This window comes from Vulpes lagopus, chromosome 16, assembly GCF_018345385.1.
Source record: "Vulpes lagopus strain Blue_001 chromosome 16, ASM1834538v1, whole genome shotgun sequence".
Lineage (NCBI taxonomy): Eukaryota > Metazoa > Chordata > Mammalia > Carnivora > Canidae > Vulpes > Vulpes lagopus.
Window position 1 is genome coordinate 3,820,044 of NC_054839.1, and position 14,995 is coordinate 3,835,038.

General features: G+C 37.9%; 1 protein-coding gene across 1 annotated transcript in view; it reads right to left on the minus strand.

The window, feature by feature from the left end:
* Positions 1-14,995, minus strand: part of MYO16 (myosin XVI) — a 451,497-nt gene that overhangs the window by 136,555 nt on the left and 299,947 nt on the right. The window contains exons 23-26 of the mRNA XM_041730888.1: positions 11,563-11,638; positions 6,529-6,704; positions 3,973-4,053; positions 3,492-3,697 (exon numbers count right to left, since the gene is read on the minus strand). Of these exons, the coding sequence (XP_041586822.1) occupies positions 3,492-3,697; positions 3,973-4,053; positions 6,529-6,704; positions 11,563-11,638 (539 nt within the window). The remainder of the gene's footprint in view (positions 1-3,491; positions 3,698-3,972; positions 4,054-6,528; positions 6,705-11,562; positions 11,639-14,995) is intronic.

Here is a 14,995-nt window from a genome sequence, read left to right on the forward strand (position 1 = left end):
CCAAGTAAATGGATAAAAAGATAGGATAAGAGAGGTTTGGAAAGCATGGGATATGTGCACCTAAACTCTATTTTCTTCCATTACAAGAGCATTTCGGACAAGAACAAGCACCCAAAACTTCCCAACATAACTTGTGCAGCTTTGCTACCCACTGACACCACAGAAACACACCCTGCAGACACAGGTATCCTAGACAGCCTCGACTGCCATCACAAAATACCACAGACTGGGCAGCTTAACCACAGAAGCTTCTTTTTTTCTCACAGTTCTGGAGTCTGGGGGTTTCAAGATCAAAGCACCTGCCAATTTAATTTCTACGCAGGTTTCCTCCTGCCTTGCCGACAGTCGCCTTCTTACTATATCCTCGTAGAGCACACACAGAGAGAGGATGCTCTCTGTTGATTCTTTTTAGAAGGACACCTATCCTATCAGATCAGGCTCCACCCTTATGAGCTCATTCCGCGCTGAATACCTCCTGTAGACTCCATCACCAAGTACAGTCCCTGTGGGCATTTATGAGTTTTGGGGGACGCACACACACATTTAGTTCATAGCAATAGGAATTCCAGTTACATATCAGAATGCTCCTTTTCTTTTCCTCCTCTCTCCAAACTTGGGGAGTCTCTCATCATGGGAAACAGGACCTTACATCTTCATCATCCCACTTGAATGCTATGGATGTTATTCGGCAAACACTCAGCAAGCACACCTCTAAATTTAATCAAAATTGGATCCTCTAGACTCATGCAATTCTCCAGTTTCAGTTAGGAAGATTCAGAATGACTGACAGTTATTAAAGCCAAAATACCCCAAAGCCAATTTGCAATATCATCGCATCCACCAACAGATTCCACAGGAAATATCCATTACCCACATTTAATGTCATGTTGGATTTTAAGAACAATAAACACTGTTCTAATTAAGTAGGTGCTTGCTTCAAAACAGGGCATCCTTTTCTTCTCTGTCCAATATTCTTGTGGCAATCATATGCCTTTTTGTATACTAAACAAAGTAATTTGTTTTATTTCTAGCAATTAAGACAAGGTGATGTGAAGAGAAAAATCAACATTTTACAGAGGAACAATACATTCTGTTATCTGATTCTGGCAAGCAAAACTTTCTATTAAATTGCACCTCTGATCTTTATTTATATAATGATGCTTGATTGCCTGAGGGAATGCCAAAGTTCCAACAAGCTTTCTAAATAAATATTAAATTATAGTGGCATCACTATGTTACACACCTGAAGCTAAGGTAATACTGTATGTTAACTATACTTAAATACAAAAATTATGTTATTTCCTGATGTGACAGTAGGCAAACTATATTTTATTCAAGTTCTACAGAAACTGATCATTTCTCTATGGGTCAATGGTCTTTTTGTGACAAGAACCCAGAGTGGCAGTGTCTTTCATTTAAAAAAGATGGTGGCAAGATGCCTGGGTGGCTTAGTTGGTGAAGCATTTGGCTCTTGATTTCAGCTCAGGTCTTCACCTCAGGGTGGTGAGTTCAAGCCCCACATGGGATTCCACGCTGGGCATGGATCCTACTTAAAAAAAAAAGATGGTGGCAAATTTCCACTGAAATAAATTAATAATTCAATTTCTACTGATATGCCAGCGCAAGTAAGGATAAGTAGAAATCACATCTCAATTTTTTTAAGTAAGGGGCTGGTGAAAGAAATACAAAAATTTACCAAAAAGTATCATTTCCCATCCCTGCTACTCTTTTATTTATTTATTTATTTATTTTATTTTTTAATTTTTTTTTCCTGCTACTCTTTTAAACAAACCATGGCTATGGTCTCTTATGTAGAAATATTGCTTTAAATTGAACAACGATTAATCTGCAATGCCAAGTTCATCCTGAAAGCACTGATTAAACACCATTAGTGAGGAAGACATGGTCCCTGCCTAAAGGTCATGGTAGAGCAAGGGATACATATATGTGAAATGCTATACTTAATTTTAGTTTTAAAAATATTTTATTTATTTATTTGAGAGAGAGAGAGAACAAGCAGTGGGGAAGGGCAGAAGGAGAGAGAGAGAGAAAAGCAGACTGAGCAGAAAGCCTGATGTAGGGCTCCATCCCAGGACCCAGAGATCATGACCTGAGCTGATGGCAGACACTTAACCGACTGAGCCACCCAGGCGACCCCCCCATCTTTTTTATAGATGTAATGTTGTACTTAATTTTAAAAGACATTCATCTTGGGCAGCCCCGGTGGCTCAGCAGTTTAGTGCTGCCTTCAGCAGCACTAGTTGAGCCACTAGTGTTGAACATCTGGTCAACAAAGTGTTAAATCTCTTTTCTTAAATGAATGGTTTGTCAAACAGATTTTCCATACTATTTGTACAATTAATTTTAACCATAAATGCTAGGCTTTATTCTTGTAATATTAATAATATTTTATATTAATATTATTTCAGAACTTTATCTTCTTTTATACAGGAATACTAAATTCTTCCTTTCATTTTTTTACTTATTTCCCTATTATTTTTTAATTGCCTAAGAACAAACATTGTCATTATTTTCACCAGGGCCTATCCAGCAATAAAACTTTATTTACAAAAATAAGTAGTAGGCTGGATTTGGAAAATGAGTGTAGTTTTACCCTGATCTAAAAGAAATATTTTGTTCGTAGACATAAGGGAGAAAATAATCACATATATATGTTCTTTTTTAATTTTTTTTTTGAGGGGGAAAGGGCAGAGGGAGAGGGAGAGAGAATCTTGTTTTTGGGGAGTGGGAGTGAGACAGAATCTTAAACAGGCTCCATGCCTAGCTGGAGCCCATTGTGGTGCTTGATCTCACAACCCTGAGATCATGACTGGAGATGAAATCAAAAGTCGGATGCTCTACCACCAGAGTCAGCCAGGTACCCCCATGTTCTTTTAAATAAAAAAATTCATGTAAATGTTATATGCAACAATTTTAGAAATTAAATCCAAGGAAACCTACCCATATAAAGTAACATGAAAATGGTGTCCAAGGTATCAAAGTTTAGTAACTTTTACAAAAAGCTTGGTCAGTGCATTTCACTGCTTCTGAGAGTATTTTGTTTACTCAACAAGACAGGTTTGAACTGTGCAGGTCCACTTAAATGCTGATTATTTTAGATAAATACAGTAGAGTAATGTGAATGTATTTTCTCTCCCTTATGATTTTCTCAAAAACATTTTATTTTCTCTGGTTTACTTTATTGTAAGGATACGGTATATGATATGTATAACATACAAGATATGTCTTAATCCACCTTTTTTGTTATTAGTAAGCCTTCTGGTCCACAGTAGGCTAGTACTTGTTAAGTTGTGAAGGAATCAAAAGTTAAATGTGGATTTCCATGGCCTCTCCCCTCCCCGCATTGTTCAAAGAGTCAAGCGTATACAGAATAAAACCTGAAGAAAAGAACAAAACAGAAGATCCTTGCTACCATATCGTCAGAATGCCACACTAAGCAGCGCACATAATGTTTCAAGAGCGGAATTTACCTTAACAGGAAATCTGAGAAGGAAAGGCGAACAGGGTATCCGTATCGGATGATCTTCACCATGTCCAGGACCCCAATATATTGTAGCTGAGCAGACACGTAAAAATTATCGAAAGTATCTGGCAGCCTTGAGTTATTGGGCTTGATGCAATGGACGAAGTGTGGAGTACGCTTCTGGAGTTTGCCAATAATATCCGTTAGAGATTTCTAAGGAGAAAAGCAAAACACAGCTTATTCTCCTAAGAAGGCACCGATTAAAAATATAAAGAGTTTTTCAATAGAAATGTTTATCTTTAATCTATAACTCTTTTATTTATTATGAATTCTCTGTGCTGTGTGTCTGTGTGTGTTCGTGTGCATGCGAGTGCTTACTTTTTCTGAAGATACTCGAGTGGTCAAAATGGGGAAAAAATGACACATAAGCCCTCTACAGTTGATAAAATCAAAATCTAAGTTTTAGAAAACCAAAAAAATCTACTAACCCTGAGTTGCGATGCAATGGTGACTGGACCTCCCCGTTCTAGTCTTTGAAGAAATGTAGAAGTTCCTTTCTTTTTTAATAGCTGTAATAAAAATGAAAATAAAGGGTGAGCAGATTGAGTTCTGTCAGTATGCATTCATTTATTTTTAACTGAAGTATCATTGATATTAGTTTTAGGTGTGCAGCATAGTGATTTTAGTAGTATTTGACTAAATTCCATTTAGAAGAAAAAAAATTACCCTCCCATCCATGTAAATTCACTCAGAGGATGACACAGATTCAGAGCAGACTATAAAAAATCCGTACCAAATGATTTTTCTGCGCTGGTACTATAAATTAGGGAGATGGACAACTACATGTAAATTAACACCATTACTTGCCAACCTTTCAAGTACACAGAAGTTGCCTTCCTGTATCTATTTTAATTTTGAGAATAAACGCAGACCTGACTTGCTTGCGGAACAACAAGCTGAGGCAGGTGCCCCGGCTGCATAGCCACAGTGCATGTTTGTCAGGAAGTTGTAGCTTACTGCCAGGGAAAAGGATACAATCTTATGTTTAAAAAAAAAAAAAAAAAAAAAAAAAAAAGCTGATGCTCTAACAATCACTGGTTTATTCCCTTAAGTTTTAACCGCAATCAATTTCTTACCATTTTTTTCTTTCCCTTCCTCTTCTTCTTCTTCTTCTTCTTCTTTTTTTTAACTACTAAAAGGAGTTAGTAAATTATCTGTCTGAAAAATGGCAGCAGTCTGTGTTTTCTTCGATAAGTAATGATATACAGCTCTTTAAAAAATCATATGTAGCAAAGATTAAATGATAATGGAGGTAAAGGAAGTCAGTGGAAATGAAGCCAATGGGGAAAGAAATAAAGGGCAGAAGGTAATTAATTAAATTCCACCAGGGGTTAAAAGGTACCCCAGCCACTAATGTACGATTGCATTTCACAAAATCATCCAGACTTAGACCAACAAATCTATTGATCCCAAATCATTTATGTTACAATAAAGAGGTCTTGATAGGGGAAAAAAAAAAAACCTGGTGAAACATTCTTGTCAATGTGGTGCTATTGCTACTGTGGCAGTAGCTCATTTCCTTCCATTAACATGAACTGTCAAGCTGAATGATCAATTGTAACTGACAAGGGAATGTAAAATGAAGCACTTGGTCCAAGATCAACTGGTTTTCTACAAACACAAAGTCAAGTGTGATGCTCAGTTAGAGTGGGTAGAGTCCCATCCTGCTGGTCACACGCAGGGATGTGGGCAGTGCAAAGGGAAGTGAGGAATGAAACACTTAAGGAATAATCGTAATAAATAAATCTCCAACCCTTGAAATTGAACACTCAATTTCCCTTTCTGGGAGGAGGAACCACTATGAATTATCTTCCTTTTGCAGTCCTTTAGGGAAAAGACTAATGGCATCTATGCCTGGTAATGTTTAATAATTAAGGCTAAAAATTACAGTTAGAGGTGTGTGGTGATTTCTTGCTCTTGATTTCCAGGATGATTGAGAAAGGAAGGGCCACAGGGTTCAGTGAAACCCTCAGGAGTAGAGATCTTCTTTACAAAGGGTGACCTTTTGTCTTTTTAATGTAAAAAATAGCATTTTGTATGCAGTGAGATTGAATACCTGTGCTCATACGGTACAGGAATGACTGTGTCGAAGGATCCCTAGCTGTACAGTCCACTGGCTAAACACACACACACACAAGTGTGCTCACTCATTTCTAATATGTTATATACGTCTTGCCATTCTTCCAAAATAGAGCTGATTTTAATTATGCTTTTATTTTAATTGGTAAGCTAAAATGCATTCCAACAAGCTACAACAACTGAATTTCTAAAATTGATTGTTCTGGACACCTTCCCAAACATATTTCTCATCTCTATAGTTTCAGTAGAGGCAAGCACAGCAAACCAGGCTACAGTCAGGCACTGAATCCTCCAAGTTAACACATTTCGTACCTATTTCCTATCAGTTTGAGACAACCGCTCTGAATTTTCAATTCTATTTTTACAAATAGAACTTTTATAAGTATAACCTCACTTCTGTAGGACAAGTACACATTGAAAACTAGTATTATACAAAAGTAAGTTTAAAATATACAAACTATACAGTAAAAAATAATTCCAGCACCAGAAAAATACATAATGTGTAAGAGAAACTACAATTTATTGTTTAGAGACTAAAAACCTCTGAAGTGATTAATGTCAACAGAATAAGGTAGCTAAGTGTATTCCCTGGAAGGCTACTGTCTCTGCAGTTACTTCCCATTCATCAAAAGGACAGTCACAGAGACGAGTCACAGATAGGATGCTGCAGAGACAACTAATGAAATTACTAATGCCCTACCTGCTATCAAATTTCATACTATGGGATTCTCCTATACTGTTTCCTCTCTCTGATGGTTATACTCCAGGCAGCACCCTTTCCCTTAACTTCTTAAATTAAAATATCAATTTATTTCCGACAGTTTCAGAATTGCACTTTTTAAAAAAGAAGTAAATGTACTATGCGGACTTAAGAATAACCAAATAAGGATCATAGAAACTCCTACCTTACTGAGTTCTAGATAATTCCTGTTTTCTCCAATAATTGAAGAAGCTCCCGTTTTCTTACTGAGCAGGGCAGATTTGTGTCCTCTGAACTTGAAAGAAGGATAGGAAGACACGAGGGATCCTGTCTGGGACAGTTTCGACTGGAACAAATGATGGATCACGACATTTTCACTAGCTAGGAAAGAAATAAAGGGAATATTGTGACTGGTGTTCAAAAAGTTATGTACATGAACATTAAACACACTCTTCCTTCCAGGGCCACTACACTACAACATTTCCAGTGTAAGATGTAAAGGAGAGGTTGATCTTTCCCTTTACCCCTATTTTGTTTTCCCCACCATTAATCACACCACTTGATGAATTCTGACCTTCCCTGACCTTGGCCAGGGGTCCTAATCCCATGTCCCCTGTCTACCACCTGAGAACTGGCCCTTGGCTCTCTGAGTGGCACCTCCACTCTTCTAGGGTGGGAACCGAGTCTCACCTGCTTGGGTCTATGAGTCTCCAATGCTTTGGCCAAGTCATGAAGACTTGTGGTTTCTGCCAGCAACCCCTCTCACCCTAGAAACAACATTTCCCAGGATCTAACCCATCTCTGGGAGGTATATAAATTATATAAACCTATGGGAGACTCTATCTCACTTGTTTGTACCAGTTGTTAGGGGAAACACTTAAGCTACAAAGGTAAAAAGCCAATATATTATAGATGTTAGGCTATACAAATTCTATTAAATTTGGTTACAAATTGGATTAGTGTAGTGAAAACTGTATACAGCTCTTAGAGATCTCTAAGGCACCTTTCTCATGTTACCTACATTTGTATGTATACCATTGTCACACTTCAGTTTCCTTTTTTACAAAATGACCTTGACCTCTCTACTATGATTATACAGGATTAAAATGTGAAGCAATGTACCTATCATTTAGGATCATGCTGACCCATCAGCTAGTTAGCACTGCTGAGCAGCAAAGCAGTTTTTCTACCTTTTGCACACCCAGATTATTTTGCTTGCTTAGACTAATATATTTAGGAGCAATTATTGCAGAAGAAAGTCACTACATAATAAACAAACTGAGAATAAGTGTCAGAGAAGGGAAGACCACTTACAGAATGCAGGAAGGCAAGAAGGAACCCTGTGGTGTTGGATTCAATGTAGAGCTATCAGAATAAATTAATGATTTTTAATATAGTGCTACATACCTCTATATTATCTATATGATTTTAACTGTCTAGTTCTGAAGGGGCCTCAAAGCAAGGACAACCTAGTGGAAATGGGCTCGCCAAGCTCTCAGACCTCACTGTTTCTAAATACCCTTCTTCTCTAAAATAAAGCTAGGCTTCTTGGGCACATGGCCAATTTGAAAGCATAGCAGATAATATCCCAGAACATTTTGGAAGGCTGAAATATAAGGAAGTGCTAAACAAGATGAGGAGAACATGAAAAAGAATGTAGGAGCTGGCTTGAAGGGGTTCTCACTGGCCATGAGCAACGTTAGCGCCTAAATAATGATAGTAATAGATTGTGATTCATCGGATAAAGTAAGAATCTAGGAGTCCTTACTGATAACAATTTAATTAGTTGATTAATAAGGAAGGGGAGTTTTTACAATTGCACATCACAGTTGATGGAAAGACAGGGTATAAAATCATGATTTGGGCACCACCAGAGAAATCATTGATTCAGGCAAGAACCATTCATGGACACAGGTCAGTGGGTGAAATCTGATGTGGAAGAAACTTCCTTACAGACTACTTGTCAATTACAGAGTAAAATAGCAGCTCTCGATTACAGAAACCTGAAGGCTGTCACCTTAATGAGGCTGTCACCAATGGTGTTTCCAATGGTCACTGTGCCCCCTGAACATAATGGGTGAGGACCCTGCAGTTCCTCTCCGAGATTCCCGCCAAGAAGCGGCATGCTGATGCCATTGTGAGAAAAGAACAAATAAACCCAGATTGAGGGACAGCCTTCAAAATAACTGGCCTTTAGGCTTTAAAATGTCAGTCATGAAAGGAAAAGATAAGCAGAGAAAATGTCCCAGATTAAAGAAGACTGAAGAGAAATGACAACTAAATGCAGTGACTGGCCCTGAATTGGGGGGAAATCATGATGAAAGACATGGCTGGGGTGAGTGACTAAGGGACAGAACGCAGGTCTAGATGTGCGTGCCGAGTTAATGTTCAATGCTCTAACAGTTGACTCATGTTTTGTAAGATAATGTCCTTCACCTCAGGATGTATACCAAAGTGTTTTGGCACAATGATGCCTGTAACTTGTTCTCAAAGTGTTCAGAAAATATATGTTCATGAACACACATGCACGCACAAGAGTGCATGTGCATATATGCACACAAACACACATGTGCATACATGCATACACACATACATGCACATGCCTGCACACATGAAGATGCGCACATATGTGCACACCTGCATGTATGTGCACATGCACACTCATGCATATATGCATGGTGCACATGCATATACGCACGAACTCATGCATGTGCACACATGCACATAGAGGGAAGGATGGTGGGGAGTGGAAGACAGGATGGGAGGGAGAAGACTGAGTAAGAAAAAGGAAGAAATCAATCTGGGAAAGGGCATATGGGAGTTCTTGCTACTAATTTCATAACTTTAAACCTGAAATCATTTCAACATAAACAGTTATGTTTATGTGGAAATGGAAAGCATCCCCTGCGGGGGGGTCTATAAACATTGCATCAAGTATCTCCCTGCCAGTAAATTGGGAGACTAACTTAGGTGCACAGTTTACGAGCAGATATGTAGAGGTACTCGGAGACAAGACTCAAGAGTTGTTAACATTATTGACAGTAAATCTTAAATATGCTTATTTTTATAAAAAGACTTAATACTCTGGATTTTACTCTTTTGCCTTTCTGAGTCAAGTAGACTTTATTTCCCATTTCAGGCATAGATGAGAGCACTCATTGCATTTCTGCATGAGCTGTGTCTCCACGCTACCTGCCTCCACTTGGCCTGGTGTCCCACAGACTAAGGGATATCTGTTCAGATCCCACAATAGACCCTACCACCTTCCTCAACTGAGAGCTTTTTGATAATGTGAAGATTGAATTGGATACTATAAACAAAGTACCTAGCAAGGTACTCAAAAATAAAAATTTATTATTATCTATAAATCATTCTCACTTTTAACAATTGTTTACAGCATCAAAACATTTCACAGATTCATAAAATACTACCGCAACCACGCATCTTTTTCCAATGATAGAATGGGTGAGCGACTATGGCCTGTGGATCAAATCCATCCTACTGCTTGTTTCTGTAAATAAAATTTTATTGGAATACAGGCATGTCCATTTGTACTGTCTACAGCTGCTCTCTCATTATAACAGCAGACTAGGGAAGTTGCAACAGAGACCTTATGGCTTGCAAAGCCTGAAGTGTTTATTCCCTGGTCATTTATGGAAAACACCTGCCACTTCCTGTATAAACATATACAAATGCATTGTAAATTTGGTCCACTTGTTCAGATGCCAAAAGTATTTATTTATTTTTAAAGATTTTTATTTATTTATTCACAAGAGACTGAGAGGTGGAGACACAGGCAGAGGGAGAAGCAGGATCCCTGCAGGGAGCCTGATGTGGGGCAGGATTCTGGAACCCCGGGATCATCCCCTGAGCCAAAGGCAGATGCTCAATCGCTGAGTCACCCAGGCATCCCAGATGCCAAAACTATTTAGAATAAAACAGGGGACTAATTTGTGTTCTCTTGGAACTTAATAACAAGTGTACACAAAATAATGACTTTAAAACATAAGGACTCAGTTAAGATATGGAGAATCACAATATCACTTGCCATCACATTCTCTTTCTGAATATATATTCTATCACCTGAAATATAAAAATAAAGAAAAAGGCATTGCACCAACTTCAAAAATATGCTATATGTTAGATCTTCAAAAAAGATATGACTTAGATGGCAGTACATTATAATTGGAAGGTCAAATAATGAAAAAGGAGAAGGAATATATTTCCGATGATAATGAACAGTGTCAATTATTTCAGTTCTTTTCTTCTACACGATATTATTCCCCATCCCATGCTCCTCCCCCTAGTCTCAGTTTTAACAGAACTCAATTACTGGAAGTTCTGGGAAACAAGCTGAGTAATTCCCTGTGAAAAACAATCTATTTCATCTGTGCTGCTTGATTAAAGGTAAATACAGTCCTCAAGCCAGCAGTGATATGTATGTCTTATTCCTAGCTCAGAGGAGTCCAGCTATCTCATGAAAGACTAGCATAGGCTTTTTTTCCTCCAGGAAAGACAGATGACTCAGCTCAAGTAGAGCAACTTAAAGCACAAAAGATACATTTTAATTCATTAAAAAGGTTGTCAGGAAAATTAGAACCAAGGGCTGTGGAAAGCTATCAAGAAAATAATGACTAGAGTAGATAAAAAGTATACATATTGATACATATAAATGCACCATATATAAGCCTTGCATAGAAACAGATGCAGGTATATAAAGGGCTAAGATTCACTAAGTAGATGGAGCCTATAAATTTGTATTGATACATATATGCATGTGTGCCTGTACATATTAAATTTGTGTACTCCCTCTACTTCGTGGGCATTAATTCTTTATAACTGAAAGTACATAAGAATAAAATACCACCCTTAGGTGTGCTCCAGACTTGATCTTCAGTAATGAAATTCACTCTGCTCTGGCCTAAATAATTTTGGAAGCTATATTAATCTTCATTAGTTTTCACAAAAGAGCTCTTTTATATTCATACCACTAGAGTGGTAAAGGTATTTTATATTTCGATCTGCTAAAAGCTTAGTTAAATTATGATTTCTACTAGACTTCAAATTAAATTGTAGCCAATGTACAGTGTGGAAAGATCCATTCTTTATTATTCTGGGCTTTAGAATGTAAAAGATATTTCAATTACCCTGTAGCTAGTGGCATATTACAGAGGACAATATTCAGAGATGGAGAAAAAAAGGAATGCGTGGCATTTTAAGGATAGGGGGAAAAACTTACTTTTCATGACAAATAGAAGATTTTGTGAGAGGGAGTCTTTATTTTTCTCAATTGCTCCAACAATTTCGTACATTACCTATAATGAGGGAAAACAGCATGGTTACCAATGTTTAAACATGGCCACAAAAATAATTTCCTTTAAATAATAATTTGACTCAAAGGACATTTTCAATGATTCACTAGGGAGGCGTTTCAGAGTTCACGTCACCCAAGAGTTCAAAGCTCCCATCTGGGTGCTCCCTTTCTGCACATCAAACAGGGACACCTCTCTTGTTCTAATTTCCCAAGTCCACCTCTGACTGTGAGTTTAAGAGAAAATGGTGGTGACTCACACTCATGCAGCTTCCTTTTATTCTCAAGGACCCTAGCCCACACAGAAAACTCACTAAACCAGTCAGGAGGACTCCGCCAGGTCTGGGGAGGAAGGCATGATTTCAATTTGAGAAATTCAGTGGTCTTTCTATTAAAAGAGTCCTTTTGGATCATTTAAACAGTAACCTGAAGTCTTTAAAATGAAGAAAACACAGGGTTTGCTCAGTGGGCAGGGCATGAGACTTGATGTTGTGGCTGTTGAATTCGAGCCCCTTATTGTGTGCAGAGACTACTTAAAAATATATCTTTAAAAACAATGAAGAAAACATGAAAACTTGGTTCTGAATTAAACACACAGACACACACACACACACACACACACACACACACACAAATTGGACTCTGATTTTCTCTAAAAACATTCCACATCCGCCTTTGTTCCTGTTACAGCCTCATTTTGTACTGGTCATTGCTAAATGCTGCAGTAAAATTCCTGCCGCACCTTGAGTGCAGCAACTACAAACCATTCAGCTCCATCTCCCCTCAACAACTAGCAGAAAGCCTGTCCATTAGGCCCATTTAATACATTTGATGAAATGAACAAAAACGTTTTGTTACATTACGACCAAATACAGCAAAATGTTGTGCTATCATGTTATTGAAGACTGAGCTGATGAGTCTTTCATTATCACAAAATCATGTTTTGGATATTGTGCTTTTTATATCCTGCTTTGGAAAGGTCTCATGAATGGCACCTGCATCAGGCTATACGGAGAAAGAGTTAAAGGTTTCCCATTACAACGAAAGTTCAGAACTTCCCAGTGGGAGCCTCTAGTTGGTCAGGTGACCTAGAAAACAATATCTAGCAGACACATACAAGTGCAAATGCTCAACTCAGGCAGTTTGATGCTTGTAGGAAGCATAGAGTTTAGCATAAGTTTCTACTTGTATAAAATTAACAAATCTTTTTTTTTTAATTAACAAATCTTGAAGCATGCGAGCTTAATTATTTTTGTCAAAATGGGAAAACCGCTAGAGATCTATGTCATGTGTTAAATAATATTCTGAATGGTGCTCCAAGTCTGAGAGCCTCTGACCCTACTCGTAAGATAAGGCAGGATTTGAGTTCACAGCTTAACCCAAGTTTCAGACACTGCTCATAATAGTTAGGTATTGTATCATCATGATATAATAATGCAAATGACTGAGAACATGTTACAGAAAATTGGCATTAGCGGAATCTTAACACACGGTTCTAAAGAATATTTTTTCCTGGTCCCAAATCTGGAATGAAGTATTTCCTCAAGATGTCCTTGCATACTTGAGGGGAAAATCAAAATGAGAGACACTCCCCCCCTGGACCCTAAAAGGTACACAATGGCACATTATAGATGGGCTTATCGATGTTTATAGTTTTCAGTAGATGGAGCCAAGAAATACACACATATACCAAACACATAGGTGTGGATTTTTAATTTTCTTTCATTTTTTAGATAAAATAAATCTGATTCCAAATTTTGTCTTTTAACCATGACAATTTCTTCAAGCCAACGAAGTTAATATTGGCCTTGTCAAAGGCAATTTCAAAATCTACGTAAATGATATCCACTCATGCCCATTTGTTATGTCTACATATAACCTGCCACCATCACCTTAAACTATTTCTGAATTAAGCTTTTGATTTTGAGATAATTGCAGATTCAGCTGCAGTTGTAAGAAATAATACCAATAAATCCTGTGGATCCTTTACCCAGGTCCCTCCAGTGGTAACATCCTGCAGAACAACCACAACCAGAGAATTAACATCAATGCAGTGGAGATGCAGGACATTCACCTGAGTGCACAGATCCCACATGCTGCAGTTTCTGGACACACTCACCTCCCTGAGATCAGCTGAACATATTGGCATGAGTCTGCTTCTGGGCTCTTTACTCTGTTCCATGGATCTAGATGTCTACCCCTTACCTATGTCTTGATTACTGAAGCTTTATAATAAGACATTAAATTAAATTGATGAATTCTTCCCACATTATTCTTCTTTATAAAAATTATTTTGGGGCGCCTGAGAGGCTCAGTGAGGTCAGCATCTGACTCCTGGTTTTGGCTCAGGTCATGCTCTCAGAGTCGTGAGACTGAGCCTTACTTTGGGCTCTGCACTCAGCTGGAGGTCTGCTTAAGATTCTCTCTCTCCTTCTGCCCTTCCCCTGCTCTCTCTCACTAAATCTTTAAAACATTGTTTTAACTATTCCAATTTATTCACAACTCATCTAAATTTTAGAGCAATGTTATCTATCTATAAATCTATATCTAAACAAATTTTTTGCCATGATTTTGATAGGAATTGGATTAAACCTGTGTAGCAATTGCAGAGAAGTATTACTACGCTGATTGCCAGTAAGACTATTGACCATGCTGTGTTCTAACCCATGAACATCACATGTCTCCTATGCAGCTCTCTGGTTTCTTTCATCATGGTTTTGCGGGTTTCAGCATATAGATCCTTAACATGTTTTCTTAGATTTACACCTACTTGCATTTCTTATGAGTGATTGTAAATGTTATCGTATTTTTAATTTTTGTGCCCCTTACTAGTATATAGAAGTACAGTTGATTATTTTACATTTGTTGTATCCTGCGACCTTGCTGAACTCACTTATTAGTCCTATGAGGCTTTTTCCCTTTACATTTTTTTTAGTAGATTCCTCAGGATTTTACACATAGACAATCACATCATCTACAAAAGGATCGATTTATTTCTTCCTTTCCAATATATCTGCCTTTAATTTCATGTCTTACCTTATTGCACTTCCTAGAACTTCTAGAATTATGTTTAATAACAATGGTGAGGAAAGACATCCTCGCCTTCTTTCTGATCTTATGAGGAAAAACTCAGTCTTTCACTATTAAATTTTTTAAATAGATTTTATTTATTTATTCATGAGAGACACAAGGAGAGAGGGAGAGGCAGAGACATAGGCAGAGGGAAAAGAAGGCTCCTCGCGGGGAGCCTGACGTGGGACTTGATCCTGGGTCTCCAGGATCATGCCCCGGGCTGAAGGCAGCGCTAAACCGCTGAACCACCCGGGCTCCCCTCACTATTAAATTTTATATTAATTGTAGG